The sequence below is a fragment of the Perca flavescens genome, chromosome 2 (assembly GCF_004354835.1).
Source record: "Perca flavescens isolate YP-PL-M2 chromosome 2, PFLA_1.0, whole genome shotgun sequence".
Taxonomy (NCBI): Eukaryota; Metazoa; Chordata; class Actinopteri; order Perciformes; family Percidae; genus Perca; species Perca flavescens.
Genome location: NC_041332.1, coordinates 41,834,855 through 41,862,165, shown reverse-complemented (window position 1 = coordinate 41,862,165; position 27,311 = coordinate 41,834,855). Strand labels below are relative to the sequence as shown.

Below are 27,311 nucleotides of genomic sequence, written 5' to 3'. Positions count from 1 at the left end.
GTGTCCCGACAGGCTTTTGTCGGGACTCGGGACAACCTATTAAAAATTGGGACTATCCCGGTCAAACCGGCACGTTTGGTCACCCTAGTGTAGCTACATAAATAAATGGTAGCACTAACAGCAAATATCCTCTAAGCTTCTAAACCGTCTATGCTAACTAGGGCTGGGCTTATCGATCTAAATATCGATACCAAGATGAGTATTGGTATCGGATTGATACTGTCGTGATGAGATTGATACTTTTGTTGCAGTTTCTCTCCGAGTTCATGTGAGCACAGCGTCTCTCCAAGTCTGTGCGCAGTGTGCAAACAGCGCACCTCTCTCTCTCTCTCTCTCTCTCTCTCTCTCTCTCCTTCTCTCTGCCCCTCCCCCTCCATGCTCTGCCGAGGCAGAGAGCGGAGAGTCAGAACAGTGAGACAAGCCCGTGATGATGGCGGAAAGAAAGAGAAGCGCTGTGTGGAGTTTATTCACTCCAGCTGACACGGACACTGCCACACGTGATGTGTGCAAAAAAGTAATTTGCCACTGTGGTAACACTACCAATTTGCATAAACACATTAAAGTAGTTCACCCAAGAGAGAACTCTGAGCTGCAAAAAAAGTTGAGGAAGGAGGAGGATGGGGGAGAACTCCAAAGAAGAAAGGATCTTTGTCCTGTGTTTTATCATAATCATAATCAACTAACTAAAGGCAAAATCACACAATTATTCAATGATCGTGACGTTACAAGTAAAAAGTATCGGTATCAGTATCGGCGATAACCCTGTATTTACTTGGTATCGGATCGATTCCAAAATTCCCAGTATCACCCACCCCAGAGTGATAGAGACAGACATGGCTCTGACCCACCCCTACTGCTAACAGTTAACCGTTCGCCGTTGGCCACTATGGCCACGCCATGACCCGCCCTACGAAGCAGCTGGATTGGTTGGGGTTAGGCATTTGACCTCGAGTGGTTAAGGTTAGGATAGCCGATTGGTCAGGGGAAAGGACCTGAACAAATGGGGTTACGTTACCTTGCGGTCTCATGGACGCCTGGCCAATAAACGCTATTGAAGGGCGGGTCTTGGCACCGCCGGTGCTGTAAACGTTTCCATGGTGACATCGAGCTCCCTCCACCAATAAGACGTCACTGTTACGCTTAGGATTGTGGGTAGTGTAGTACTTTTGTGAGTCACGTCTTCATATGTAATGAATTATGAAGCTGATTGTTGCTGCACTTGGCCCATACAGACTGTATATAAAGAGGTTTGGGAGCTACATATCAACGGTTTGGCCTCGGTTGAAATCATGTTTTTTATTTTGTTAGCTAAAATCATCTGTTCGACACATAACCGGAAATGACGCCAAATGTTTGCGGTCGGATCTTAGGTCATTAGGTGGTTAGGTTGCTGAGAAGCTACTTTAGCTAGCTATGCGTTAGTCTTCTTTCACCTGCCCAACATTTATAAACGTAGAATTTCCACTATAGCTGTTATGTTTTGACCAAAACTTCCTAATCCTACATTAGGTCATTTTTTTTAAGACGACGGAGCAGCCAGCGAGCCACCGACTGTAGGGAGAATGTCGAGACGTCTGGCCTTCCAGACTCAGCTGGCCTCCATCATGGAGGTCCTGGCTAATGCAGCAGTGGCGGAGATCTGTAAGCTGGTAGACGACGACTATGCCGTGGTGAGTTTACAGATGTCCCAGTGCCAGAGAGAGAACAAAGCCCTAAAGAGGAAGCTGCATTTGCTGGAGCTGAAGATGGCCCGGGGAAACGCCGAGAGGAGGCTCCGGGAGAGCGCCATGAACAGCAGCCGATCCAGGGTGCAGATAAACACCACCGGTATGACAATAATAATAATAATAATAATAATAAAAATGCACGAGTGGATCACTGAAGTATAAAACCATAACACAGTTTTAAGGCTATTTTATTCCGTGTACGTTTTGGCAGTTCTTTTTTTTCGTTTTAAACCAAACACGGACAGGTAAAAGTACACATATTAAACCCAGAAGGAGAGAATGGCCGTTCTATAAAAGTACAAGATAATGCACGCGCAGTGTATATACATATGCTAAATATATAAATGTGTTTCATGTTTTTACGTTTAGAAATGAAATGTATTTTAGCTATACAAGAAGTGTGTGTGTGATATATTTAGTTACGTAACGTTAGGGGAAGTAGTTATGTAGACCTACTGTAGATCCTTTCCAAATAATGTTTGAAGTGACCAGCAGAGATCCCAATGGGTTAACAAATTGTTCAATGTTCTACCAAATAACTTCATATTCTACTATATGAGGAAGTTAATGTTTATTGTTTGAATCATTGTTCATGTTTTTTATAGAATCAGAATCCGCTTTAATAGCCAATTAATGCCAAAGCTATAAATGAACCAGATACTAATTTATTTAGGAATGTGAGAAGATGCAAACATTTGGGAACAAAGTAATTTCCCAAATAACTTCTAAACCTATTCTAATCCCGTGCTTTGCATCTTGGGTCTACAGACGGAATCACTGTGATGTTGCGCTTACACAAAAAGCACTTTGGGGAGATGTGCCTCACTCACCAGCCCTAACCCAACAATGGGGATCTGTTGAGTGGCTGGTCAAATTTTAAACATTCACTAGCCATTTGGCTGGTGCACGAAAAAGTTAATTTTGAACGCTACTTCCTGTTAGAAGAAAGGCAGTTGATTTGAATTGCAGAGATACAGTATCTCTGCAAACTTGTCTATTTCTCTTGTCATCTTGTCACACCGCCGGTCTGACTGACTGCTAGTTTGGGTGGTGTCATTATCTGTAGTCTGTGGCCCAACAGGTAAATTAGACCTCCAACCTAATGTTAGTGAATGTCTTGACAAAGGACAGCATCAAACATGCATTTTAGATGAACAAGAGTCCTGTATCCAGTCGATCGACCCTGTTTGCTCCGCGTCGTTACAATAGGCGCGTTGGCGATGAGCCAGGCCTTTGCGGAATCTGATCACTGGTCATCGCCCACTTGCTCAGACGTCATGCACACATGGGCAACGATAACCTCACGAGATGGCTAACACTGGCGCATTTACAGAAATATTGATTAATGTGCATTGTCCTAATCAAAATAAATAAATAAAACCTAAGGCGGCCGCAGTTTTGAGACGCAAGACGCCCCGTTTGCTTTCCACCGACTGCAAGACCCAGGCGGACCCAGGGCATGACGGGGAAACGCCTGGCTCTCAGCTGATCTGACAGCTGATTGGTTCAGAATCGACACAACATGGTGACTTTTTATTGATTTTGAACTGGAGGGATTTAAATTGCTCTTAGTCTGACTTTTTTTTTTTTTTTTTTTTTTTTTTTTTTTTTTTTAGGCTTATGCACAAAACATACATAGTGTGGCTGCGGCTTTTTTGTCACCGCCCACTGTTGCTGCCGCCTGCTCACGTCCGCTTTACAGGTGAGGCACAGCTCATCTCGAACGAGCCTATCATACGTACGGGACGCAGGAGTTTTCTACCTGGAAGTTATTATATTTATAATAAACATCGTGACGGTCTCAAACGTGAATATATATCTTTGAGAAGACGTGATTTTTCCAGCCTAATTCACGCAAACATCTGAGTATTTATTGGAAAGATGTGTCAAGCCATCACATCTGCCACCGGCTATATCATCCTGACTTGCACGGGAAAAGTCGAATATAGTCTCTAACGTAAGCTCAATCGGTATTACAAAATATGGGCCAGTGTTATTACAAAATGTGGGCCAGTGTTCTGCATCTACTACAGTTTTCTGCATCTAATTCTGCTGCTAGGCTTTTAACCCACACTAGCAAGCGGGCACACATCACTCCGGTTTTAGCTTCACTTCATTGGTTACCAGTGAAATTAGAATACACTTCAAGATTTTGGTTCTAACTTTTAGAGCCCTACAAGGTCAGGCGCCCCCATATATCTCTGACCTGATACGTAGTCTGAGATCAACAAGTCAGAGATTTTTAGTTGCCCCCCGTACACATTTTAAAACTAGAGGGCACCGTTCGTTTCAAGCTGTGGCACCAAGGCTGTGGAACTCTTTGCCTCCTCCCGTACGCTGCTTGGACTCAGTGACAAATTTTAAAACGCAGTTGAAAACTCTTCTTTTTAAAGAGGCCTTTCAATAGACCATAGGGTGATTAGGTCGGTTTTATTGTGTCTTAAGTGTATTTCTGTTTATTTTCCGATTATGTACTGCAATGTATAAATGTTGTGTATCCACCCATTTGTTGTGAAGCACTTTGTGATTTTTATCTGTTAAATGTACAAATAAATTTTACTTATTTACTTACTTTACTTTGAAAGCAGGCATGTAGTCAATAATTGGCCAGGGCGGCACTGGCTCGCAAATTTTACTCACTAGCCCGTCCAGCCAAGTTTGATCAAAATACGCTTTTTAGATATTCAAATGAATGTAAAAAAAACAAACCCAAATAGTAGCAGAACTAGTTCTGTGTGTGTGTTTTAATGTGTCTTCTGATTAAAATTGAACTGTTGAAACAAGTTGTAGGAAGCCTGCGGAACGTAGTTGGTTGCAATGTGTTACAACATTGGGCTGCCTTTCAGACAGTGTAGTGTTCAAAGTTACCACGACAACAGTGGCTTCTCTTTTAAAGTGGTATAGACAGTTTTTTTGGAATACACTGTAACTAAGGACGTGCTTTTCTGCAGCATGTGCAGACTTTTCCCCCAGCGGATCTGACAGCCCATCAGCCCGAGAGGACTTTGTTTGAGTGGGTTCGAAGAAAACAACACCACTTCTCTGCCGTTTGTTTATTTGTGCAATGAAATGGTTAATTATTAGAGATGCACCGATTACAATTTTCTAGGCTGATTCCGATTCCCGATTTTCATTGAGTTTGACCTGCTGATAATTGATTTTAGCCGATTCCGATAAAAAAATGTTTTAACAACTTTACAGCACATGCAAATATTTATTTTCTATCTTTGATTTAATAGAACATTTTGCACAGAACATAGAAACATTTTGAACAGATAATGGATCACTATGAAATAGAACTGATTTTGTTTTTTGGTGTCGTCCCTCCACGCCCTACTTTTTTCCCTGCAGATGTTTCATATTGCAAACTTGTTATCTTCTGCACACGCCCTGAAGAATTTCCAAACCGCTGACATGTTGCAGGTTAATTCACCAGGTTCCCTACATGTGCGAGAATAGCGTGGATTCGCGACACACGGCGGAACAGTTGAGAGAAAGGAAAAAGAGACTGTGCTGTCACATCTGCGTGTGCGTGCGTCCTTGAGAACTGTAACTCGTATAACTTATGTTGTCAGTTAATTGTAGCGTTGACTGGCATGAAATGTCAGACTGACCTGCTGGTCATGGCCGAGCACGTGAAAACCGGCCAATTCCGGTCTATCGGTGCATCTCTATTAATTATTAATAATGCTGTGCGCTGTAGAGCCGATGCTGCTGGTTCTACCAGTGCAAATATATTTTAGCGTGAATAGGTTATAATAGACATGTTTTTGTCTATTCTGTTGTTTACAGCCTTTATAGACTGATCTTTGTCAATTGAGCGTGTTGTATAGACAGTGTTTGGCTGTTAATGCCATTGTAATGCAGTATGTTGCTGTTTTTTTTCTCATTTGTCCTTTTTGCTACTTATCATTTTTTATTAAATCTTTTTTTTGGGGGAAAGATGGCCGACTTACTTTTGTACTGGCCCATAGGGTTGGGTACCAAACTCTGTACTTTTTTGGGTAATGACTGAATTACGTCGGTACTACAGAGGACCGATTCACTTTAAATCAAATGGTACCAAATTTTGGTACCTGAGAGCGTGCGTAAGCGCAAGCTTATCTGTCCTCTCTGCATATTGACAGAGAGCGGAGCTCCGACATGTGCAGGTGCGGACGGAGTAAACTACGTCTGCTCTGCAGTTTTGTTGAAGTTACAGTGAGTCACGGCGATGCCGATAAAGTGGTTTCAAGTGTGGTTACGGTTTCTGAAAACTTCACGCAGACAGTGTCTGCGATATGATTTTAATGGAGAGGCGCAAGCGGTCGCGCTGCTGTTGACACTTCCTCTGAGACAAGCGGCCACAACAGTGGTTTCTGTGCCCTGGTGACTGACTGACAGGCTGAGGTTGTAAGGCAAGGCAACTTCATTTCTACAGCGCCTTTCAGCAACAAGGCAATTCAATTCCATTCCTTTGCACTTAAGTTAGTTCTCCATTAGTCCAATGTCAATCATAATTCCTGTGCCTAAGAAAATGACTGCCACCTGTATGAATGATTTTTAGACCTGTAGCGTTGACTTCTGTGATTATAAAGTGTTTTGAACAGCTTGTGAAGGCATATATCAACAACAGCATACCTGCCTCAACTGATCCATTACAATTTGCATACAGAAATCAAATAGAGCTGTGGATGATGCTGTATCCCTGGCTTTACATACTGTGCTCCAAAATCTAGAAGGCAGGGATAAGTATGTCAGGATGCTATTTGTTGATTATAGCAGTGCCTTTAATACTATTAGACCTTCTATTTTAATACCGAAGCTGTTAGACCTGGGCCTCTGCAATTCCATCGGCAGGTGGATACAGGACTTTCTAACAGGCCACCCCCAGACAGTTAGAGTTGGCACTACATACTCAGCCTCTATAGTGTTAAACACTGGAGCACCTCAAGGCTGCTGTCTCAGTCCTCTTTTATACAGTCTGTATACCTATGATTGTATTGCTAAACACCCCACTAATAGTATTGTGAAATTTGCAGACAATACTATTGGGATAGGACTCATTGACAGCAATAATGAAACTGCCTACAGAGATGAGGTGAGTAACTTGGTCATGTGGTGCCACAGAAATAATTTGTCTCTCAACGTGGGGAAAACTAAGGAGGTCATCATAGATTTTTAGAAAGAACAAACCCACACATAGACTTGTCTTTATTAACAACTCTCCAGTTAAAATTGTCAACACCTTTTTTAAGTTCTTAGGCATCCACATTTCAGACACCCTCACATGGTCCTTCCAGATCAGCTGTGCCATTAAGAAGGCACATCAGACGCTTTATTTCCTGAGGTGTCTCAAAAAATATGCTATGTCCCTTAACATTCAACAGAACTTCAACAATTGTATAACTACCGCTATACAATTGAGAGTATATTGACAGGCAATGTTGTAGTGTGGTTTGGCAGGGCTACTTCACATGACCTTAATATTCTGACAAAAGTAGTCAAAACTGCATCTAAAACCATTGGGGTTCCACTTGAACCGCTCCAACACATTTACTGGAAACGCAGCACTAAGAAGTCACGAGGTATTCTTTAGGATTCTAGTCATCCTGCACATAATCTCTTCTCCCTCCTTCCATCAGGGTGACGTTTGCAGAGCATCCCAACGTGCACAACACGTTTTTAGGGATAGTTTTTACCTCCAGGTGATAAGGTTATGGAACGATGGCACAACAGGAAGGAGGGCTGTGGTCTGTCACTATGTCTATTGTGCTTGGATATTTCTAGAAGTTATTAAATTCTATTTATGTTTTTATAATTGTTATTGACTGTTGCTGAGAGAATGCCAAGGCACATTGTATTTCACTGCTGTGGTACTTCGTACTACATATGCATATGACGGTAAACTTGAACTGACTAACTATGTCGACAACAGGGCAGTCACCAAGTTTATTGTTAAAGGTTTGTGTCATTATGCAGTTTGCACTAAGAAGTCTTTGTTGTTTATATTCCTTTGCATATTAGTTAGTTCAATATTAGCCTGTACACAATGTTTGTTTGTTTATTTATTATTGATAATATGTTCATGTTGTGGCAAAAAGGTTTCTCTTTTTTTTGTTAATTTAAGTTCGGATTGATACCAATCCTGAGTATCTGACTGTGGAAAATAAAAATGTTGTGTTTAATGTATTTTTTTTATGTTGAAATGAATTTTAAAGCATATGGTATCGAAAAAAAGTATCGCTAAGGAACTGGCATCGAAACTGAGGTATCGAAATTGGCACCGGATCGAAAGATTTTGAACGATGAAAATTTGCATTGCATTCTAGATTTGTGAATTCTAGAGTAGGGGGAATTGTGGATTGTATGTTAACTTTAGCATTATATCCTTGAATTGTTTCCTTCAAAAAAATAAACAAACCAAGGCTTTGAAAAAAATCTGACAGATACAGACTCTCGGCATTTAACTTGACCAGTTTGGCAAACCGTTGATTAATGTAAAACATTGATAACATTCCTTAGCAACAATATGCTTGGGCTTATTAAGATAACTGTTAAGATGCTATGATTTTCACATCTTTGCTTCAACTGTAGTGACACTGAAATGAAATGTCTACTGTCAGTGTTTCTAAATAGACTTCTTTCCTCGTTTTTGTGTAGGTGGTGTGTTTGAGCGACGGATGGATTTGGTTCTGTGGTCTGGTAGAGCTGCTGCAGAGGATACAAGCAGCGAGCCGATTCATTTTGACAGTGTCCAGAGTAAGGTAAGCACTCCAAAAAGGGAGTCAAGGGGACTATGATTTTTGTAGACATGAATGGATGTTAATAAATCCGAGCTCTGGGAACAAACACACAGGGATGGACCGGTTGGCTGCTGAGCAATGCTATAAATGAACTTTATCTAGAAGTTGTCTTTAAAAAGCAGAGGGTTGTGTTGGTACTGGGTGGCTGTTCTGGGTGAGTACATGTACTTTAGCTGCATGAATTTTTAGGGGTGTCACTATCCTCCAAATCCACGATTCAATTTTACTTTCGATTGTAAGGTCACGATTGAGTTCAATTTTCAAATTCAAATTTTTTTTTTTCTTCCAACAATAAGAGAATAAGACTATATGGTTTGAGTTGTTTTTGTGGAACAATTTAATATTTTTTTAATTTGTTTATAGTGTCAAATCATAACAGAAGTTATCTTAGGACACCTACTGTATAGTAGGTCTACACCACACTCTATAATTCACAGAGACCCAACAATTAAAGTTATGTACCTGAAGTCACCATGAAGTCAGTTTGTTTACATAACTTACTCACGGGGAAGGCAAAATGTGCCACACCGGTGACTTCAGGGAAGCAGGAATATTTCCTGTTTTTTTTCTCCATTATTTCTGACTCTGGCAGTGGCCATGGTGTCTAGAATAGTCAAGCTGCAGGCTACCGGTAAGCTAACGTTACCCTGTGTCTTTAGCTGCATGCTACCAGCCGGTAAGCTATGCTGTGTCTGTTTTTTTTTTCTTTGAACAGGCACAAGTAGGAAGGGGTGGAGAGACAAAAAAATATTCGGAGAATCGCCGATCCTGCTTCTGATTTCGATAGTCGAAATGAAAAGCTCATTTTGATCAATTTTTGATTTAAAATCAAAATCGTGACTCCCCTAATGAATATGAAACTTGTCGTTGCTGACAAACCTGCCTTATTGTACAGTCTCCAGACGTGGAGCTGGTGGAGCCAGAGCCGGTGCTAGTAAAGGAGGAGAGGGTGGAGCCAAACATGTCAAGAGTTGAAGAAAGAGAGGAAAACGTGCCGCTTATCAGAGATGATGGTGAGTACAGATAAAATACCGTTTCACGTGTATATAAAACTACACTGTGGATAACAATACTCAATACTTTTTCAGTACTGACTCACTGAGTGTCTGCAGCATTGAATGCTCAGTCAGATTCCTGCTTACTTCTTTCCTCATTTAAAGGAGCACTCCACTGATTTTACACATGGTCAGTTTACTAGTAGTCTTGCATTGCCAGCCCTATCTCCACAGCGCTGTGGAGTAGGGTTGCAAAATTTCAGGAATTTTCAAAGTTGGAAACTTTCCATGGGAATAAACGGGAATTAATGGGAATAAACTGGATATTTTTAACATTGCTTGTTATAGTCTCTAACAGGGAACTTAAATGTAGTTGAAAAAACCTATCTTGCAGCATAATCTTGGTTAAAACAACCTGATTTAATGCAACTTCAGTTGAATGTCCTCCCTATATTCATCAATGACATGCACTCACGCAGTAATCAGCATAGGCTACAGCATAGTTTGCCAACATTTTAGTTTAAAATACAGGAGTTTTTTTTTGTTCTCTTTTTTTTGGGGTTGGGGGGGATACATAACCCATTGCTATTAACCTGTGTGTGTTAATTGTATAGCCCACTTGTTCTTGATAGGCTGGAAACAATAGATAGCGCTGATGGTCAGCTTGGCATGCATATAACCATAACCATAACCATAGTAAATCAAAGGCAGCATGCTAGCTACCTTCATATGTTAAGCTAAAGGTCAATGGTTTGGGCTACTACTTAGCCTACTGCAGGGCTATTGAGGCAACACCCACTGCACAGATCATTTCTAGAAACATTCTACAGCAGATTGAAGCTGAAATGTTTATATTTATGTTAGTATAAGATGGAGTTTGTATGAATTACCCAACATTTCAAGTTAATTCTCATAATTTCCCATTAATTCCCATGAAAGTTTCCAAATTGGAATGTTTCCAAAATTCCCCAGCTTAACTTTCCATAGAAAGTTTTCAGAAATTTACCAGAAAATGTCCGCCCCTTTGCAACCATACTATGGAGTAAGGTCTGGTTACACCACAGATACATTCTAGGATAGGAGAAAAAAACACTCTGCGTTGTGTCCATTTCTTAAAACCATTCACATTTGTCTTTGGCGTCTTTTGGAGCTCGAGGTGAAGTCGTGAAAGCCATTGCTGTACAGTAGATGCATGGTAAAGCCAGAGGCTGACTGCAGTCAAACGGTCAGCGCTGCGATGCACTGAGATGACGCGCAATTTCATGTGTTTTTCTGTGCTGGTCGGCGTTCTTCTTTAGCATTTAGAGGCAGACTAGAACACATGTAGGCGTATGTGCTGCCCCCGTCAGGTCCACAATGTTAGCATCCACGGTACCTACAATAATGTAGAAAAATAAGTACGGTCACATTTTCAGAATTTTCGCATCGACTTGGTACCGAAGTATCGGTTCTCGTAACATCCGTAATGTTGAGTACTACTCCGGCTGTGTAAAGAACTGTGATGCTAACTGCAGGTGTTGAGTTTGAAAGAGTTTGGTGTTAAAGGTGGCGTATGTAGGATTACGAAGATCCAGGACTTAGCCAAAACTTAACTGTGACATTGACAATTAAAGGTGCAGTAGATAAGACTTAAAAAACTACCTTTCTGTCATATTTGCTAAAACTGACCCTATGTTCCAGTAGAACTACATGAAGCATGTCATTTAAAAAAGTAATTTCCGGCTCCTCTGGCACCTAGTGCGATTTTCAAAAATCCACGACTCCCTGTTCAGATTCACCAATCGGGGCCAGGGGGGTGTCTAACTGCGTGTCAATCACTGCTCATGCACACGCATTCATTCTCCCTTGTGGGGGGGAGGGGCTTAGGAGACCATTTGGGCTTTGGCAGAAAGGGGGGAGGGACTGAGAAGTTGTCGATGTTCAAATTTTTTGGCTAAGTCCTGGATCTTCACAATCCTACCTTGCGCCACCTTTTAATGTCACTGAGTGTTATTTTGTACCATTTGGCACCATTTAGGGACCAGCACCACAATTTTTTAAAAAGTATTGTTTTAGCACCGGTATTGGAAAAAAACAAATGAAACCCAACCCTATGAATCAATGAAAACATATGACCGATTTGTCGACCTAGTATCATGTGAGGCGTGCATATTTTATGTGTTATGAAATATAATCTGTCTCTGTAAGAGACTAAAGTATTAACTATTCAACTTTTTCTCTCTAAAGGAGTGTTGGAGTGTGTCCCTTGTGCACCTGTGAGACCCAGCCTTGACCAGCAGGACAACAAGTCCACTTCCTGTCAGACCTGGTCCCAGACCCAGAGCAGCAGGACAAGGCATGCCGGCAGCAGCAGAGGAGTGGAGGTCAGTGGCTCCTCTCCTCTCCTTAATTGTGAAGTCAGTGCCTCTGTTGAGGGCAGAGACTCACTGCAGCAAACAATAAACCCACCCCAGTATATTGATGACGGCAGCAATGACTCGCAGTTTGATGTGTTGTGCGACGACAGTAGAAGCGCTAACGCGTTGGTCGAGGAGTTTTTTGACAAACACTCCGGGGCTGAAGTGGAAGAAAGGAGGCCGTCTTGTTCGTACTCGATGGCAGCGACTGATTTCCAGTCGACCTCTTCCGGTATTAACGGCTGGATCCGTTGCGGCCCTGGCGTCCCCGTGTCCCAGCCCTTCAGTGACGGCAGCAAAGTGCGCCATCAGACTGGCACCAAGGAAAGACTGTTTGTTTGCAGCTACTGCGGCAAGGCTTTTAATCGTCCCAAGAAGGTGGAGATCCACCAACGCGTCCACACGGGGGAGAAGCCTTTCAGCTGCACCACATGTGGGAAGATGTTCTCCGAGGCGGGGAACCTGAGGAAACACCAGAGGGTTCACACTGGAGAGAAGCCTTACACCTGTAAGTTGTGTGGCAGGGGATTTGCCTGGATAAGAAACCTGAAAACCCACCAGCAAAAGAGCCACCCTGAATTTCCTGAAGAGACCTGGGAACAGATCTAATCTGTCTACTGTAGGATGTAATAATCCAGCAAAGACTCTACGTTGGCAGTCAAAAAAGACTGCCCAACAGAATCAAAACAATTTGGGACCTTTTTTTAGGACCTTTTTTATGAATATTTTCAAAGAGGAATGAGAATAAGATGTATTTCTAATCTCTCAACCAAAATTCTGAAGTGATGCTGCTTTTGGACATGATGAATTAGTCAGTCTTCTTTAAAATATCTCTCTACACAATGTCCTGGTCATGTAAAGCTTTCCAACTAAAAAGTTGAGAAACTTTTTTTTTTTCTAGCGTCCAAACCTGAAATGTGTAGTATCATCCACAAGGTTTAGGGCTGGGTACCGAATTCGGTACTTTTTTGGGTACCTGACCAAATGGCATTGGTACTACCGAGGACAATTCACGGTAAATCAAATGCTGCCAAATTGCTGTACCTGAGAGCGCGTGTTGACGGAGAGCGTGGCTCAGCTCTGACACACACACACACACACACACACACACACACACACACACAGGTGCGGACGGAGCAAAACTACTCAGCCTCGATTGTTTAAGTCACAGCAATGCTGGTAAAGCGGTTGCAAGTGTGGTTACTCTTTTCAAAACTCAGACAGCATTCGCTGCGATATGATATAATGGCGATCCGATAGCGGTCGTGGTGCGGTTACCACTTCCTCCAAGACAGACGGGCACAGCAGTGTTCTCTAGTGACTGACTGACAGGCTGGAGGTTGTAAGGCAAGGCAACTTTATTTCTACAGCACATTTCAGCAACAGGGCAATTCAAAGTGCTTTACATTATCAATTACCTTGGCTTTCAGTTCTCAAAATCAAAAGCAGGATTGGCATTTCCTCATTCTGAATATATTATTTAAATTTGACCATATGACTTAGTTTTTGGGAAATGTACCACACTAACGGTTATACGTGTAACTACTGGATACCATGTAGCCTATCTTTCTAAAGAAGACTTTGGAAATGTGACTTGGAAACTCTTGATCTTTACGAATCAAGACTTGATTGTCTAACAAATGGCATAGCCGTCACCGCAGAGCTCGGCAAACGGGCTGGCAGTGCAGCTGGCCGTGCACAGGCGTAGGTTGTGGGGCACCACGAGTTGGCTGAGCTGCTTGCCAAGACAGCCATCCCGTCGCCTCCTTTCTGAACCCGGCGTGAGGCTGAATCTCTGTTTCTTGTCCTCTAGATGTGCGCTGCTCTTCTACTGGTCAATCAAAGCTAAAATGTAGTCACCAGACTAGTCTCAACGAAGTGCGAGCATGGTGGGCGGGGCGAAGCCAGATCCAGAATTTCTCCGGGGGGGAGAAGAGTAGATGGGCTTCATCACTCTTCAGACTTTTATTTTACTTTTTATGTGGATAAACTATTTTAAACAAAATATTGATCATAACAGAGTAGTTTTACATACATGTCTGTAGTGGGACTTAAAAAAGAACAAGGTCACTCCCTAGTAGTTGAGGGCTGGACTGACTGAACATGGTGGAACAACTGGTTCCCCTTCCATTACATGAAGGAGATTTTTAAAATGTGGTTTGTTCAATAAACGTGTTACACATTTTGTTGTTTTCATTGGTCAAGTGGTTGGAAAAAATGATAAGTAGGCTACCTGTGTTGGAGTTCAGTCTGGCGCAATGCTCACTCCACATAAAATGCTACGTTATGGGGTGCCTGGGTACCTCATCTTGTAGAGCGTGCGCCTCATGTTCAAAGGCTCAGTCCTCACTGCAGGGGCCGCATGTCCAATTCCAACCAGCCCTGCAGTCATTTCCCCTCTCTCTTCCCTTTCATGTCTAAGCTCAATCAATCAAATAAATTCTAAAATGCCCCAAAAAAAGTATCTTTAAAAGGAGAAGAAAATACTACATTACATCACTTCAGCAAACTTCACAGAGAACAATGAGGGGAAACTGCAGCACCAAACTGTTGAAACTGAATATTCTGTGGTTTAGCTCGGCTAAAAACACGGAATCCGTCAGCACGTTTGCATGTCGTCCACTATGGAGCCTGTTTGGAACCGGTAGGCTACAGACAACGTTCTCTTCACTTCACCTTGTTAACTGATTCAGCCTTTTAGATAACGCACTAGACTGTCATGCAGACAGTTGTCTCATTCATGGACTCACCACAGTGTGCCACTGCAGACTGAATATAGGGGAAACCCAGTGGATATTTCGCATATTTTTGACATTTTAAAATGGCGGAGGTTTACGTTACAATTATAGGTAAAATACTGCATGGACTCCCAGTAAATGTTTGAGAGCATTGGTATTCTAAATGTAACATGTTCCTTGTGTTTTATAGTTGAAATATTTCAGATTTTGTAAGCAACATTTCATTCATTGAATAAAATATGCTTCTTGAACCACGTAGTATTATTGTACAGCCCTTTTTTTTTTTTAAAAGAATGAAGTTGTCATGACTTGAAATCTCAAATGAATGTTATCAGATTTGCATTGCTGTAATAAAAAAATATTGATCAGTAATTCAGCAGAGAGTGGACACAAGGACGTTTTTCTTAATTAAAGAACGGTTTTAAATTGCTGCACACAGTTCAAGAACAATTTCAGGAAGATATAATTAAGGAAGAAATACACACAACTACGTTTAGGCCAATGAACATAAAACTATTATGCACAGGTAAGTTAAAATATAAATGAATATAAAAAGCATTAATGACCAACAACACCGTCTACATACAAATCGGGTGTTTCTGTAAATTCTAAACAATAGAAATAGTGCAAGAAAGGGGGGAAAAAAAAAGATATATATGTATACATACAGTATATATGTTACAGGATAGGATTAATATTTGACAATAATGGGCGCCTGGGTAGCTCACCTGGTAGAGCAGGCACCCATATGTAGAGGTTTACTCCTTGATGCAGTGGCTGCGGGTTTGACTCTGACCTGTGGCCCTTTGCTGCATGTCATTCCCCCTTCTCTCTCCCCTTTCATGTCTTCAGCTGTCCTATGAAAATAAAGGCCTACAATGCCCCAAAAAAATAACAATAATGACTAATATATGTAGGTTACATCTTAAAGCACAGCAGTGTGCATTTTAAACTGTAAATATATAACTTAGAAATTGTAGGTAAGTGAATGTTTAAGGGCTAAAATACTTTGTTTAAACGTTACTGATTGTCACATGTTGTTCTCAAGTCATTGCACTTCTACAGAGTAAACTTGTTGCAACACATTGTTTGACAATATAAGAAGAAAAATAAATGACATGATATTAACCTTTAGTGTTCCCAATATACATTAAGGCAGGTTCAAGTCAGTGATGGAAAATTCCTTCCACTTGTCATCACACACACTAAATGTTACTCTGTGATTATCTGAAGACTAGACTTTGACTTAAATTATCTAAATGGGCATTACTCTCAAAAAGCCTGGGCGATAAGGAGAAAATCAAATATCACTATATTTTTGACGAAATACCTCGATATCGATACCGCAACGATATTGTAGCGCTGACTATTGGTGCTTTCACAAAATATTTACACGATGAGATTTTTGATAAATAATCATCAGTAATGTGGATATAATAACTAAGTGGGTTAAGGCAAATAATAGAACAATTACAACAGTCTGGTAAGTTCAGAAAAGTACATCACTTTACTGTAATGCAGCCTTTAAAGCCAGGAAAAGACACTTAACATATTACAATATCCAAAATCTAAGACCATATCTACTTTCATATCACGATATCGATATAATATCGATATATTGTCCAGCTCTACTCTCAAAGTTTTTTTTTTTGATGAACCCAGCTCTTTTTTATTTTACTGTAGGACTATACCCCAAACATCACAAGTACACCAATAGACCTTTTTCACGGCAGACATGTTGACATGTCATAGTAGGAAAAGCACAGATGTATTCAAAACCATTAATGATGACTGCATTCCACTTAGAAGAGACCCTGGTATTATGCATGCTGACTCACAGAAATATCTTACTGGGACACTTGATGGAACTGAGCCATCGTTAAGGTTATCAATTTCGGCTGTGCTTTTCAACAAGTCAAAATGTCTGCTGTGAAAAAACTAGTAAACAATGAAATTACCTTAAATTGAATTGGTTAGGCTGTAATTTCTCATATCATTTTTGGGAATATACATATGAAATGTCTTTGAGAGTTTTTTTTTTTTTTTACCCTTTCTTTCATTTCGCTTGTTTGCTGTTCCGGTTTGTCGGTATGAATTTTTGTTTCCATCACCTGTACCTCAGTGTAGATTCGAGTGGTCGAAGTACTCATGTGTTTTGTTGTGTAAAATGTCAATAAACATATTGTTAAAAAAAAGGTCATTACAGCAAATGCCCCTACATTTTAACACTCATGATGGGTTTGAGCAGAATGCTTGCAGTTATTTCGCTAGTGACAAACTCACTAAAAATGATTACCTCACTCTGCAGCCCCTTTATCAAGTTTTGAATGAAGTTGCTTATTTTCAATGCAACTCACGCTGTGCACATTCTGTATGGTGTGCATTTATGTTGTGTGTCTGCAACAGTAACATCGGACATTTTCTCTTTATTGTGCGTGTGCAGAAGGAGGAGGAGCCGGATGTGGTGCTGGTGAAGGTAGAGGAGGTGGAGCCGGTGACGGGGACTCAGAACCATACAGGCCTCAGCATACAAGAGGGTGAGGGGACACGTCACCTTTCATTTGAAGCAGTGATCACACTAGGAGGTGTTGTGATTAGCACACTTCTCTGACATCACACTGTGGGATCTGCTGACCCTCCGTACAATATAAAATACATACGCCTGTATAGATGTCTCTTACCCAGCATGGCCAGTTTTCTAGTCTTAACGAATACTCAAAGCGCTTTACACACTACAGATACCATTCACATACACATTAATACACTGGTGGCTGAGGCTGCCATACAAGGTGCCACCTTCTCATCAGTTAAACATTCACACACTGCTGGCGCAGCATCGGGCGCAATTATTGCCAGGGGCAGACGGGCCAGTGATTCTACCACGACCTTCCGATTGGTAGACGACCGCTTTAACACTTGAGCCACAGCTCTTATGGTACGTGTCCATGTAGGTGTTGTTTTCACGACAGGGAGCTACCCGCTTCCCAGCATTGCACACTAGTGGGCTTGCCACCAGCAGTTACCTGTTTCACCTCACTGACCACTCACAGGCAAAGAAAATAGACCACAGCCTCATACAAGCCTGACAGCTGAACCTCATTGGACAAACACGTCTGTTCCCAGATTTCAAAACAGACCATAATGGCGGCTCGTTTGGAATACGATCTATTTTCCGAAAATAGTTTAATGAATCCTGTTTCTTAAAACATTTTAAGTATGAAATAGGCTATGCAGTTTCTGAATCTGTCTTCATTTTCAGATAGACAGCGCGGTCAGTTTGAAAAAAAATCGCCAGCTTTTGAGGGGCATCGAGCCTAGCTGCCCGCTCCTCATTTGCATAAAGTTACCTTGATTTAACTTTATGCAAATGAGGAGAGGGCGACTCAACGCCCCTTTTCTTCAAAGCCCCCGCGACGCTACCAAAATGCATTGCACGGCTGCTCCCGTGGAAATGAACGGGATGCGTGGAACACGCTGACAATGGACACCTACCATGATAGCCTTGGGTAGGGAGTTCCATAGTTTTGGTGCATAGTTAAAAAAGTTTAAGCTGTTGATTTTTTGTTGTTGTGAATTTGCATTAAAAAAACCCGAAGAAAAACAGATGTTCCGAGAGGCTGAAGGATTATAAAACGACAAACAAAGTTGTAATGTAGGCCGGTTCCAAACCACTAAGAGCCTTATAAACAAGTAAACTTTAAAATCAATCCGAAAAGACGCTGGGAGCCAGTGCAGGTTAGCAAAAACTGGGGTAATATGCTCTCTCTTTGTTGTTTGAGTTAAAAGCCTGGCAGCAGAGTTTGGGATTAAAGGTGCCCTGCCACACATATTTCATGACTTTGTGGTAATGTCTGAAGTTCTACCATGGACTCTTTAACATTGTTTGTAGAAAAAATGCCTTGGTTACCTTGTTTCAAGCCATTCTAGCGGGGTATAGAAAGCCTACAGGAAGACTCAGCTCGATTTCTGCCAGTTCTCATTAATATTATTCAAAGCTAAGCTGTTTGAATCTGATTGGCTAACAGCTAGCTAATGAGAGCCTGGCTGTCAGAATCCTTTACCCAGCCAAACTGGGCGAGCTAATGAATAGTAATGAGCTCAGGCAATATGACGTCAGACTGACCAGCTTTTGTAATTGGCCCGATTTCTCTGCTTATTTCTTTTCAGAGGCTAGAGCTGACAGAGGAGGTAGCAGTTCATTTTCAAATTCACGACATAACACAAACACATATGGACCTAACATATTTCAAAAAATGCAAGTAAAAACAGGTTTGTATGGCAGGGCACCTTTAAATGTAATTTGACAATTGATTCTTTTGGAAAACTGGTAAAGAGAGCATTACAGTAATTAAATCTATATGAAATAAATGCATGCGTCTTCTTGGGATAGGAACGGCCGTACCTTTGCAATGAATGCTGCATTGAATCCTGTCCAGTAGATGCAGAGTCTGACCGGTGTCTTTCTCTTCGTACCCAGGGTTGGTGGAGTCGAGCACCGACGACTGTAGAGCAGTTCTGCCGTTTGATGAAATCCCAGAAACCTCCACCAATCGTCTGTCTGACCTGCAGGAGTCTGGGCGGGGCTTCTCAGAGGTCAGCCATGGGTGTTCTTTGCTGTGGACTAACGGGGGGGGTAGTTATTTTCATGACGACAGCCTCCCAGGGCCGTCCTCACACTGCACCCCCCTCTCATACCTGCCCACCACACTCATTGGAGCAGAGCCAGGCAGCTCTGGGAGGGGATTGGCTGTTGAGAATTTAGCAGGAAGGGGGTTGGCTGCCGAAAGCTCTGGAGGCTTCCACACCTCTGTGTCCTTTCAGCAGCAGCAGCCTCCTGTTATCGATCTGTCAGAGGAGTCTAGCCCCAGCCAGGTTTTAGGTCAGATACAGGGAGCCCAGCAGTTCCTGGACCCAGGACAAAGTGCAGGCCAGGGCAGTCATGGCAGCGCTGATATGCAGCAGAAAATCCCCAAGAAGAGGGTTTGCATCTGTAAGTTCTGCAGTAAAGGGTTCAGCTCAGCAGCAAATTTAGAATCCCACCTTAGGACTCACACAGGAGAGAGGCCGTACGGCTGCAGCATCTGTGGTAAAAAATTCTCCCAGTTCTGGAACCTGAAGATCCACAGGAACATCCACACCGGGGAGAGGCCATACCAGTGCCCGCTCTGCCCCGAGAGGTTCTCTGACCCTAGCAACCTGAAAAAACACCAAAAGAGACACCACCCACAAATGTAGGCGTGCAGTCAGGGACATCTTATACCTCTTCGCCACTGGCCAAAAAAGACATTTAACATCTTGCTTTTGAATCAGCCTTCACTCTCGGGACAGCTCCAATCGGCAGTAATGGAAACAAGACGCTTGTGTAGATGCGCTTATTTTCCGCCAATTTCCGGCACGATCCCTGTGATAAGCGCCTGCTCCATCGGTAACTTCTGTCATCCCGGCCACAGATTTCGGCCGTCTACCCCCAAACAGTGCTTCATCATCAAATTAGTCTGCACCAAGTTTGAAAGAGGGACTAAAGAGATAAAACCATCGTGACAATTTCGCTGCTTCCTACTGTTTACTAACCTACGTTGTAAGAGTAGTGAATTCCTTTTAGTAAATAGCAGAGCCAGTATGAAAAAATGTGTGTGTGTGTGCGTGTGCGTGTGCGTGTGCGTGCGCGTGTGGGGCGAAGTTTTTGGCAGTTTGGAGAAGCAAAAGCTGCTGTGAATGGGGTCAGCAGCAAAACAGATTTTAGCCATTAAAAAAAGTACTGTCTAAAAAATGAAATATCACATTCATCAGAGCATGTGAGCGGAGCACAAGTGATCAGGGAACACGAGCAGAGGATTTTTGGTTGGAGTGCAGTGCATTTTTTCTCAAAAATCAGCTGTTTTTTGGTGAACTTGACAATGGAGTTCGTAAAGTACGATGTGGATCTGTGTGTTCACATTCTAAAGTAAAATAAAATCAGCGGAATATCTAATAAGACATTATGACAAGTGCAAGACAGAATGGTAAGGTTAAACACTGCTTGGAGAAATGTTCAGTCAGTAATATTGTTTTTTATCGTATTGTAATCATGTTCTTCCAGTGGAAATGCATTCAGTTTGTCTTAATACAGGACCTCTGATGCATACTTCTTTGTTTTATCTACAAGAATAATTCTCTTGAGGAATGTCAATTTAAAGTTTGACTGTTAGGTAGCATAAACATATACTGTTAATGTAACTAGCTTTTTCTACAGTATTGTGTCACAATTTTGTAATATCCTGCTCAATGTCCACAGTTTGCAATGTAATTCATTAAAACTTTATTAAAACTCAACATGGGAATTTGTGTTTTTATTATAAATCATACATTACGAAATTGTGGCACAATATTCTTATAAAATCTACATTGATACAGTACATTGTTCTAATTCATAATAACCATATGTACAGATTACCTTAACGGTCTCTACTTATGCCTCCGTATTAGATTTCACCAAATTACTGGAGCTCATCTTTGTTTTTTTACAGAATTACAGTACATTTTGGACTGTCTGCAATGGCACCTTCAGTGGGTTGTAATGTTAACCACCAGCTAGGCTTTCCAATTCATGGGGAGTTGGAAAGGGACCGGCAGCTAACGTTAGTTTTCAGACTGTAAATGCATACAATACAACATGTTAATGCATTTATGCTACATGGTATTTTTACATGCAGATATTTACGATGGACCAGTGCCTGAAATGGGCCAGTACTTAGCAGTACTGAGTACCGGCACTTCTGATCTTTGTCCACATGAGTACCATACTTGTAATTGTTATTAACAGTATTATAAATAGGCTGATATTTATGCAAAACTAGCCTATAAATCATGATTTATTGGGAAAAACCATGCAATTCTATGCTAAATCAGACATTCAGCACCCCCATATAGCCCGAATGGAATGATCCCATGTTACATAACCACATTTTCTGACACTGCAACGATTCGATCGCTCCTTAGATTGAATAGTCGGGGTCAACCCTGCAAGATATAGCTATCAATATAAAGACACATGCAATGATCAGCTCATGGAACTGATGAATTAAGAATTTATTGGCACCTTTTTTTGCTCCAACTCAGGCACTGAGATGTGTCTGTTCCACTTTTTCTGTTAATGTTGCATGAATTTATGGAGTAGTGTCACTCTACAGTGGTAGAGAGGGTGCTATCTATTTTCTCATTTCTTAAAATGTCTGTTTGTTCAGATGTCCATTGTCCATCCAGTCCTGTACCCTGATATGATTTAAGTCAATAACACCTGCACCACTCTTCTGCTAAAGCTCCCCGCTCTTCCTCCTCCCCCAGTCTGCAGCACCTCAGCCGACGCCTGTGATATCGCAAGAGCCCAGCAGTATGATGGCAGTCCAGCTGAGGGTCCCAGACACCAACAAACCCGCCAACCCAAAAACACATCAGCAGCAGAGATCCAGCAACAACAATCCTCTCAGCTCTGAATACTCTCTGTTTGAACTTGAGACATTCTTCACCCGCTGGGCCCCTGATAGTGACTCGGCCGGTAGTGGCCCTTCATGTCCTTTTACCACTGATGACCCAGCAGAGAATGACCAGGATGATGTTATTATTGAAGGGCAGAGTTTCTCCTCTGTTCAGATCCAGCCGTCTGTGTCACAAGGTAAGAGATAGTCTCCTTTCCTTGGTAGAGGCTTAATGTGTCACTGTTTTTGTGCTTCTTGTTTTTGGTTATGCAGAAATGATCGTGTCAGGCAGGCACTGATAACTGTTACAACAACAAAGCCATGAAGTCTGTGTGGAATGATACATTTGATTTTATTGGTTTATTTGATAGGGACCATGCATATTTATTAGAATTAGTAAAAATAACTAATTTTCATCTACAGTCCCTAGGCAGGTAACATAGGACTAACATAGAGACAGCCAGCAGTCATACATCACTCATTCACTATACATTAAAAGGTACACATAATGGTGACATATACATTGACAAAACAAACAAACAAAACAAAAATACATGATGACAAAGAAATGATTCATCCACCTCTATACTGCACTCAGTGTGAAAGTGTATGGGTGATGAAATGTGTGACAGTTAAAAGTGAGTGCATCTCTGGTTTTCTAGGAGCCACTGTTTTAAGTGAGTTTTTAAGGTGTTGAATGTAGGACCCTTTCTTATTGGGAGGGGCAAGTTATTCCAGAGTTTACTTCCTATTATTGACAATACGTTTTGTCCAAAAGTGGTGCGTCTAAAGGTAATAATCGGCCATTGGACAGTCTGGCGAGGTCAGCGACTCGAGTCTGTTCAGTGTGTTCCGTGCCGTCGTCCGTCTGGGGGGCTGTCGGCCTTTATTTTGGCCGACCTGACATGTTCAGTCGGAGACAGGGCAGTCGGGACTCACCCGGAAATGACGAGTGGAATGAGCGTGACTAGAGTCTCTCAAAATCTGACGACAATCCTTTAAACTGACCTTTGTTGATCTGAAATGAAGACAGGTTCAGCAACTACATGGCCAAGATTATGTAGCACATTCTATACCAAACAAGCATACTTTAAATGTTTTAAATTTTCAAAGCTTAAAAATGTATGTCTCTTTAAGATATCACAATGGTGATATGACAATGCCTTTTTATCAAAAGTTTTTATGGCTTTCTTAAATAGAGATTCAATGTGTTAAGAGTAGTTGTACTAGTTAATGACCAGTTAGTAAAACAATACTCAATATGTGAAAAAATCATAGTATATAAGAACATCTTGGCAGCTTTGGTGTCAAGAAATGGCCTAACTTGTTTAAAATTCTGCTAATTTAATTTAACTTTATTTGCCACCTTTTTTACATGACTTTGAAATGTTAGGGTGCAGTCATATATGACTCCTAGATACTTGAATTCATTAACAATATCAAGCTCCTGTCCTCTAAGGAACACATTAGAATGAGACATGACTTAGTGAGCCAGTTATCAATGTGAGCCATTGCAGATGTAAGTGTGGCTGCTATCTCTTGGTAGTTCTTAGCATGTGTAAAGATTACAGCATCATCTGCATACATCTGGACATCAACATTTTTACATGCCTCTGGCAGATCATTTATATACAGTGTAAACAGGATTGGACCAAGTATGGAGCCTTGGGGGACCCCTACTGGACATTCACACAGTGGGGACTTTGAGTCATTAATACGAACACATTGCTTTCTACTGGACAGGTATGATTTTATCCAGTTGAGAGCTTACTCAGAGAAATTAAAATATGTTAATTTAGATAAAAGAACTTTGTGATTAACAGTATCAAAAGCTCGCTTTAGGTCTAGGATGACAGCACCAACATAAGAACTCTTATCTAAGTATCCTTTAACCTTTTACAAAAAACAAACCGTTGGCTGTTTCTGTTGAGTGATGGGCCCTGAACCCAAATTGCATAGGGTGGAGTGAATTATTGCTTTTATTGAGATGTTGAATCAGTAGTTTAGCCACCAATTCTTCGGCTATTTTAGAAACAACAGGCAGAATACTAATTGGCCGATAATTTGCCAAACGTGAAACGTGTGTGTTCTGTGAGACGCAACAGTGATGGACATCAAAATGTTTTAATAAACACTTCCTGTGTTGATTCTTTGTAAGACACATAACTGTTGTGAAAGCAACTTATGAACTGTATCTGTTAAAGGCTAATAAAACAATAGTCACAGCATTCCAATTAAAATGACATACTTCACTCTTCAGTGCAGGAGATACTGACATATTGTCATTTTTAAGTCATTCATGTAATGCATATGTGCTGACTTCTTTGTAATTTCTGCTCCCAGGCCTGTCAGCAGAGCCTTCTGTGTCCATACCTCTGAGGATGCAGGCTCCATCCTCCCAGCCTTCATGGAGCAGAAAACCAGTCATGATCAGAAGTGCACAGGCTCAGCTGCTGCAGCAGCATCCTGATAGCAACAGGGTCTCTCAGCAACAACACAGCATTCCCTCTGCACAGACAGCACTGTCCTCCACCACAGCTGCTGTCAGTCACACTCACAGTGGTGATAAAACAACTACCTCTGGTATCAGCTCAAACAGTAGGACTATGAGCTCCAGATCTGTCAGGGGATCCACAGCAGCGTTGGCCAGCATTGAGGTAGCAATTGCTGCGCAGCATCGAGCCAACCTCTTGGCTCGCCACAATAAAAGCCAGGCTGCCACCATGGTGCCCTGCGAGCGCCGCAGGAAGAGCTACGTATGCCGAGCCTGTGGTAAAGCTTTCTCTGGTCTGTCTAATCTGGAGGCCCATGAAAGAGTCCACACGGGGGAGAAACCTTTCCACTGTGACACCTGCGGTAAACGCTTCTCAGAGGCCGGGAACCTGAAGAAGCATCAGAGAGTTCACACCGGGGAGAAACCTTTCAGCTGTGAAAAGTGTGGGAAGAGGTTCGCCTGGATCTGCAACCTGAGGACGCACCAGCAATCTGCCACAGGCTGCGGACCACAGGCTAGTGGGGGGCTAGGACTGGGCTGCTAATGCCAGCTGTGTTTTAATTACACCAGGGGTTGATGCATAGACAGCGTAAGGTTCAAACCAGAAGAAAAGATCCGTTGATTCGCTGCAGGGTTGTGCAGCAGTGGGAGTGTCGCTCAAATGGCATTTGTGTGATGTCCCGTTGTGTTCTTCAACACCCCATTGTAGCACACATAGGCTTTTTATTTAACCATTTTTGTTTTTCCGTCAGATTGTTTATAGATCTCGACATTTCCTGGCACACTTGAAGGCAGCTTCATTTTACAGAGAAAAAGATCGGAGAGACGGAGGAACTGTGTTTTTTGCTGGAGCTTGTTGCAGGAAGCAGTCAGCTGTAACACATCTCCTGGGCAGTTCAGTGCTTGTGTTTAGTTTAGTTGTTTTTTTAACCCTCATAAGTGTTGTAAAACTTTCTTGTGGCAGCGAAAGAGGCAGTGATGTTTCCTGTGATGTATTTCACACAGCCTCAAAACAGACCGAGCGTGCACTCACACTGACGGCGCGGCAAAAACGCAGGTCTTACCATTCATTTTGAATGGGGGTAATGTGTTTAGGTCTGCGGCGCTGGGGGCTCACAAAAAAGTTGAGACGGATTCAACTTTTGGTGCAACCCGACGTGACGCTGCGGTGGCCAATCATGTAACCGATCACACTTATCGTTGGGTTTTGAGGCGGTGTGAGAGTCCCGTACAGTAAAGAGGAAACATCCCTGCTTCTATCGCTGCCACAAGAACGTTTTAAAACACTTATAAGGATGAAAACAAAACGCAACCACTGGAGTTGTGTAACAGCTGACTGTCTTCTGCAACAACTAAGCACAGTCGCTTCGTCTCTTTACTTTCTCTGTCTCAGAGATTTTTATTTGATTGTTTTTGTTTTACTTAAAAGGGACAATGCACATCAATTGACAATTTTAGTTTACACTCAAAATGTAAATGTGCCAGAGTTAGCAAAAAAGAAAATTTTCATCTGTAGTCCCTTGGCAGGTCAACACATCATCATATTACATTAATAAAAAAGAATGCAAGAAAGATAGAAAGCAAATTAAGAAAGAAGAGAAAAGAGAGAGGAACAAAAAAGAAGTATAATACAAAGAAGGGCAGTATCTAGGATGAGGTAAACCAGCTATTGATGATTGCAGTTTTGATTGTTTTTAATCCATCTTTTGAGTGTGGTTTTAAATGATAGATAGCTGGTGCTTTCTCTGAGTTCAATAGGAAGGCAGTTCCAATAATTTGAGGCCCGTACTGAGAAGACTGTTTGTCCAAACTTACTATGTCTATACTGTACAACACAGTCTCCCCTGGTGGAAATGAGGCAGGCATCTAAAAAACTGTCAAAATTAAATAGGTTGTATTTAGTACTGATATGGCAGTGGTGACAGCTGATAGGTTTTTGATCTAGCGTTTTTAAAGTTTGCTTATAAAGGGTTTCTATTGGTTTAAGAGTTGTCATGTTTGCTTGGGACCAGCTTGTGAAACAGTATGATATGTGGGAAAAGATCATGGCATGCATAAAAAGTTTGGCTGCCTCTGTGGTTAGATATGGCCTTATGTGTCTAAAGTTAGCCAGATTATATCTGATGGTGTTAGCCACCTTTTTAACATGCTTTTAAAAACTGTAATTAGAGTCTAAAATGATACCAAGGTATTTAAAATCAGACACAACCATATGTTTTTCTCCTTCAATAAAGACATCAGCCTGCTGTGCACTTGTGGATTTCTTAGAGAAGAACATACAGACTGGTTTGTTAATGTTAAGATGTAGATATGACCTTTTTAGCCAGTCAGAAACATGGACCAGTGCTTCAGTTAGTTTAGTTGCAGCCTGCGGTTTGTTTTTGGTATGCACATAAAGAACTGTATCATCTGCATATATTTGTATATTAACAGATGGACAAACTGAAAATAAGTTGTTAATTTCCAGGCTAAACAAGATAGGGCCCAGTACCGACTCCTGGGGTACACCAATATTACAGTCGAGGGATGAAGAGTAAGAATTACAAATACGTACACTCTGTTTCCTGTTGGTTAAGTAGGACTCCATCCATTTCATGGCCTCAGCTGAGAAATTAAAATAAGATAATTTTGGGTTCCGCCATCCATTCCGACATACCCCCACTCCGACATTGACGTCTAATTGTCGGAGTGGCGGCACTTCCATTGTTTTCAAACGTCCCAC

At 41.7% G+C, this 27,311-nt stretch overlaps 1 protein-coding gene across 2 annotated transcripts; it reads left to right on the top strand.

Moving 5' to 3' along the window:
* The first annotated feature begins 1,182 nt into the window (after positions 1-1,182).
* On the top strand, positions 1,183-26,835 carry si:ch211-89o9.6 (zinc finger protein 410). Of its 2 annotated transcripts, XM_028590377.1 has the most exons (9): positions 1,183-1,827; positions 8,370-8,473; positions 9,408-9,525; positions 11,734-11,870; positions 17,085-17,178; positions 18,809-18,829; positions 19,119-19,234; positions 21,965-22,292; positions 24,439-26,835. In XM_028590377.1, exons 1-9 carry the CDS (start codon positions 1,563-1,565, stop codon positions 25,131-25,133), a joined length of 1,878 nt encoding a protein of 625 aa, XP_028446178.1. In that variant the 5' UTR covers positions 1,183-1,562; the 3' UTR covers positions 25,134-26,835. The 2 variants fall into 2 exon arrangements, with proteins under 2 accessions (XP_028446178.1, XP_028446185.1); XM_028590384.1 differs by lacking the exon at positions 18,809-18,829.
* The last annotated feature ends 476 nt before the right edge of the window (positions 26,836-27,311 follow it).

Coding starts and splice junctions, on each gene's coding strand:
- si:ch211-89o9.6 (XM_028590377.1), top strand. CDS start 1,563: ATGTCGAGACGTCTGGCCTTCCAGACTCAGCTGGCCTCCATCATGGAG. Junction 1,828..8,369: donor GGTGCAGATAAACACCACCG/GTATGACAATAA, acceptor GTTTTTGTGTAG/GTGGTGTGTTTGAGCGACGG. Junction 17,179..18,808: donor AGGCCTCAGCATACAAGAGG/GTGAGGGGACAC, acceptor ATTTCTTTTCAG/AGGCTAGAGCTGACAGAGGA.